Source organism: Ciona intestinalis, unplaced genomic scaffold, assembly GCF_000224145.3.
Source record: "Ciona intestinalis unplaced genomic scaffold, KH HT001111.1, whole genome shotgun sequence".
NCBI classification, from domain to species: domain Eukaryota; kingdom Metazoa; phylum Chordata; class Ascidiacea; order Phlebobranchia; family Cionidae; genus Ciona; species Ciona intestinalis.
In genome coordinates, this window is record NW_004191432.1 from 17,347 (window position 1) to 21,512 (window position 4,166).

Sequence of the window (4,166 nt, forward strand, 5' to 3'; positions counted from 1 at the left end):
TCCCAAGTCAGACTAGGGAAAGATCTGTTTTGTCAACATACATCAATTAACTGTCAGTCGAAAAGAACTCTTGTCAGACATAGAGGTTACACGCCGAAGTAAAAGACGAAACAGGTTTAACAATTTTGTTAAAGCAAAGTCGAAACCATAACATTAGTTTGATTTGTGTACGGCAAACAAGATTTTTAGATTCATGTGTTTTGATCATGCCAAACTACAACACCCCTGGTCACCCTTATGCATCGCAAAGTATTCATGTCACTTCTAGTCCATTATATAAAAGCAAGGATGGCAGGTAAGCAGTCGTACAAGCTTTAGTATCAGATTTATATATTTAATAAATGTAGTATTGTATTCTTTATATATCGTACGTTAATGAATTATTACATATGCCCTCATTGCAGCAAACAGTAATTTCAAAACCGATATAAAACAATTTATCAAATCATGGCGAAACAAATAAACGATTGCTTAAGTTTTATCACGTCCTGCCACTCTTCTACAATGTATTGTGGGAAACGTTTAAACCACTTAAGTTAAGCCTTAGCAAACATTTTAAAATGTTGTCAGGATTAGAATGAACGCATTCAGCACTTTGTGTAGTTATTTCAAGTCCGTTACATTGCTTTCAGGTCGCTATAGAAGTGCCTATAAGAACAAAGTATTGTTAATCCCGGGATTAAAGTTATTGGCCCTTGATACAACAACGCTATCTGAATACGCAAACGAAACAAGTCTGCTGGATCCGAAATTTTGATTTAAATATTTGAGCTATAATACGTAGGCTTTGATTTACAGGTACACCTACCCTGGCGTTCGAGATCTAACTACTCGTCCATTGACAGCCCTTAATAAAACAAGCCCACACGATTCTGAATCATCGTCTCCAAGGTCGCCACGAGCGAAAACCGCTCCTCCCGGTTACAAAGCAATGCCACCAATAAACAAAAATAAGAAGGTATGATATATCCTCAAACATCATGTTGAGGATGCTTGAAATTATTTTTTTATAAGTGAAGACTTTTTTGAGTTTTGTAATATTTTTTCTGGTTTATATTTTTGCCTCAAAAAGGTTGCCTATATTGCTATTCTATATATTTCGCACAAGCCATTTCTCATAAATTATGTCGAGTGCAAATGACCAAATTTCGAATATATTTTCCATATATTATATTATTATCATATCAGTATATTATATTTGAATGACCCCTGAGGTATATAAATTCTTAAAATAAAAACCAATCGTTTGACAATAAAACCTAGTATACACAGGGGGGGGAGGGGGGAAGACAGGAAGAAAAAAATGTTTATTATATTAATATATAGTAGGGTGAGGGAAGATGGGACACTTTGTCAGACGCGAGACTTTTTTATATTTTCATTTAACTGACCCCCTTTCAATGACAATCAGAAAACTAATGTTACAGAATTGAATTATTCGAAATAGTAAGGTGCTAATATTGAGGGCTCGCTAAATCAGAGTAAAGCTGATGAAATTGTGTAGTTTACGTGTGTGATCGAACGAGTTTCACAGCTTCATAAAAAACTTTAATATTTTGTACAGTTTATTTTGTTTAATAAAACTGGTTTTAGTTTATTTTTTAACCAGTTTATAACCAGAAAGGGAGAAAAATATAACTTTAATTTGAAATATAAAAACAACAAAAACATATCGGTTCAATAACGTATATTTATAAAGTTTCGTCACCGGCTATTTCCCGCCCGGCTAATTCCCCCCAATGACTATTTCTCCCGGCTATTCCCCCCCACAGCCTGTTAAACTCGGTAGGTTAACTTCAAGTTGCAGAATACTGCTAATGTAAATATATTTCAATTCAGAGTTCCATCTTCCCCCACATTGTAGTTTTGTAAGTTTTTATTGCCAAACTTTGAAAGATTTTCTTTTAATTTAGTAATTTATACCTCAGGGGGTTTTCAACTATAAGATACTAATATAATAAAAAGATAATATTTTGAAAATATATTCTAAATTTGGTCATTTGCACTTGGTGATAATTTATAAGAAGTGGCTTGTGCAAAAACAGAGTAGTAATACCCGATTTGTAGCAAAAATAAAAACTTTATCAATAGTTATTATCATTTTTTGTTATTACAAGTTCCTATACATTTGTAGGATACAATATTTATCCATTTATGTTCTAACAATACCAATTGTTATGCAATAATATAATGTATAGGTAACATGTTAAAAACTATAGCAGTAGAGCAAGAAAAAGAATGTTTCGACTTAATTTTCAAAGCGTACAGTATTATTTCGTGTTATTTACGTATATTCCTATTTATAAATACACTTAATAATCAAAATTAACAATGATTTCAAACTGTCCCATCTGATCCTGTGTGTTTTCAAATTTGTAAAATTACACCTGGTGTGCGAATCGCTAAATAACTTCTCGTCTGTTTTATTATATTTTATTAAATTGGTGTCAATTAATAAAGGAATGATAGTACTAATTCGTGGTATCACCCAAAAATCTATTTTGATTTTGGAAATATTTGGCAATATGTGCTTAAGTGTCCTATTTTCCCCCATTGTATTGTATACAACTTCAAACCGATGTTGTTTTGTTGTTTTTATCTCAAATTAAAATCATATTGAACCCTGCCTATTTTCCTTGTGCATATATCTCAGTTTTCTATCATTATATGGTTTGAAATACAAGGGGATTTATTTTTATTCCTTTAAAATTAAAGTCTCGTCTTGTCCGACTACCGTATTCCTCCACCCTACTATACGATATCAGTTTTGTCTAAAGTATGATTTTGATTTTATATAGTTTGTGTAGTAGTTATAATATATTTACTATACCAACATTTTTAGTTGATCACCTTAAACTTTCGACAACTCACTCCATGGTGCAGGGATATGTACCGCTGGTTCACTCCTGACCCTTCACAGGGTGTATGGCACGATAAGCAAGACGTTGATCGCTACAGAAGGGAAGCCCTTAAATCTAGAATTCCAGCTGAGAACATTTACCACACGCAAGCCGGTCTCATGCCAAATTACTCTGGATATGTACCAGGTAACATAATCTTCTATTGTTTTTGCAGCTGTTTTAAACGTTTATATTTTTTGAACTAATAAGACTTATATTTATCGTCGCGTGGCGGAGCAACGACAGCTGTTATACAATACTGATGCACCGGTAATTCCATAAATCGTACGGACTACATATAAGCGGGTTAACCACTGAACTACGGCGTGACCCTGTATAACAACTTCTATAATTACCGCAGGTCAAAAATTTCGTTATGGCCAAACATGGGCTCGAGAAACAGTAAACGCCAATCGCACAGGAATCCCTAGAACATGGGAGTCAACTTCGTTGTTTCAAGACCGTCCGATTGGTGCTTAGATTAATAACTAAACTGTATTTTAACAGGCGCAATATTTATTAAATTGCATATTACTTTAGTGTATACATAGCCTATCAACATACATTGGTCTGTACCCTGTATAGTTCACGTAAAGTTGTGCCCTGTTAAGCGTTACTTAGTAAGCGTTCAATACATCATTGTGTTTAAATAGACAGAGTCCTTCAAAGTAATTTAAGAAGTTTATTTAAAAATTACAAATGTTTATGCAGTTTTACGTTTACAAAATATTAAAAATTTGTTTGATATTAATATAACGATGTCACTATAGTTTTTTCCATGTATATATTACATAGGAATAGTACAAATTGGTTTTAGGTATACATTTTTACTGAGATTCGTATTTAAAGCATATAAGGTTTATTTATTTATTCGTTTAAGAAGGCAACACTACATAGAATATGTTACGTTATGATGAATGTCAATTTTTCTCCATGTTGTTCTTTGTATTGTAATCAATAGTTCCAACATATAATCTCGTAGTAGAAAAATGCCGAGCTTAATTGTTTTGTGCTTATTGCTCAGTAATGATGCTCTCCCCACCGTTGCTATATCCCGAGCTATAGGTTTATTAATGCGGAGTCGTAAATTTTATCTTAAGCTTTCTAAAAGTGAGTATAGGCTACAAACAGATTTAATGTTGTTAAGAAGGAAGCCAAGCAGGAAGTTTGCTTTTCTAATAAAGTTCGGTAAACTGGACCAATACGCAGTTTCAACCAACCTTATCATCCGTAACTTATTCACGTAATATGGGCCTATGTATTAAA

The 4,166-nt window shown here is 33.1% G+C and overlaps 1 protein-coding gene across 1 annotated transcript; it reads left to right on the forward strand.

The window, feature by feature from the left end:
• LOC100180027 lies at window positions 1–3,900 on the forward strand. The gene is made up of 4 exons (XM_002131222.4): window positions 1–295; window positions 799–958; window positions 2,843–3,047; window positions 3,262–3,900. The coding sequence occupies exons 1-4, from the start codon at window positions 207–209 to the stop codon at window positions 3,378–3,380; spliced, it is 573 nt and encodes a 190-aa protein (XP_002131258.1). The 5' UTR covers window positions 1–206; the 3' UTR covers window positions 3,381–3,900.
• The last annotated feature ends 266 nt before the right edge of the window (window positions 3,901–4,166 follow it).

Excerpts from the sequence above, each read along its gene's own strand:
- LOC100180027 (XM_002131222.4), top strand. The coding sequence starts at position 207 with ATGCCAAACTACAACACCCCTGGTCACCCTTATGCATCGCAAAGTATT. Across the intron at positions 959-2,842 it reads CAATAAACAAAAATAAGAAG|TTGATCACCTTAAACTTTCG; the intron begins GTATGATATATC and ends CAACATTTTTAG. Across the intron at positions 3,048-3,261 it reads TTACTCTGGATATGTACCAG|GTCAAAAATTTCGTTATGGC; the intron begins GTAACATAATCT and ends TAATTACCGCAG.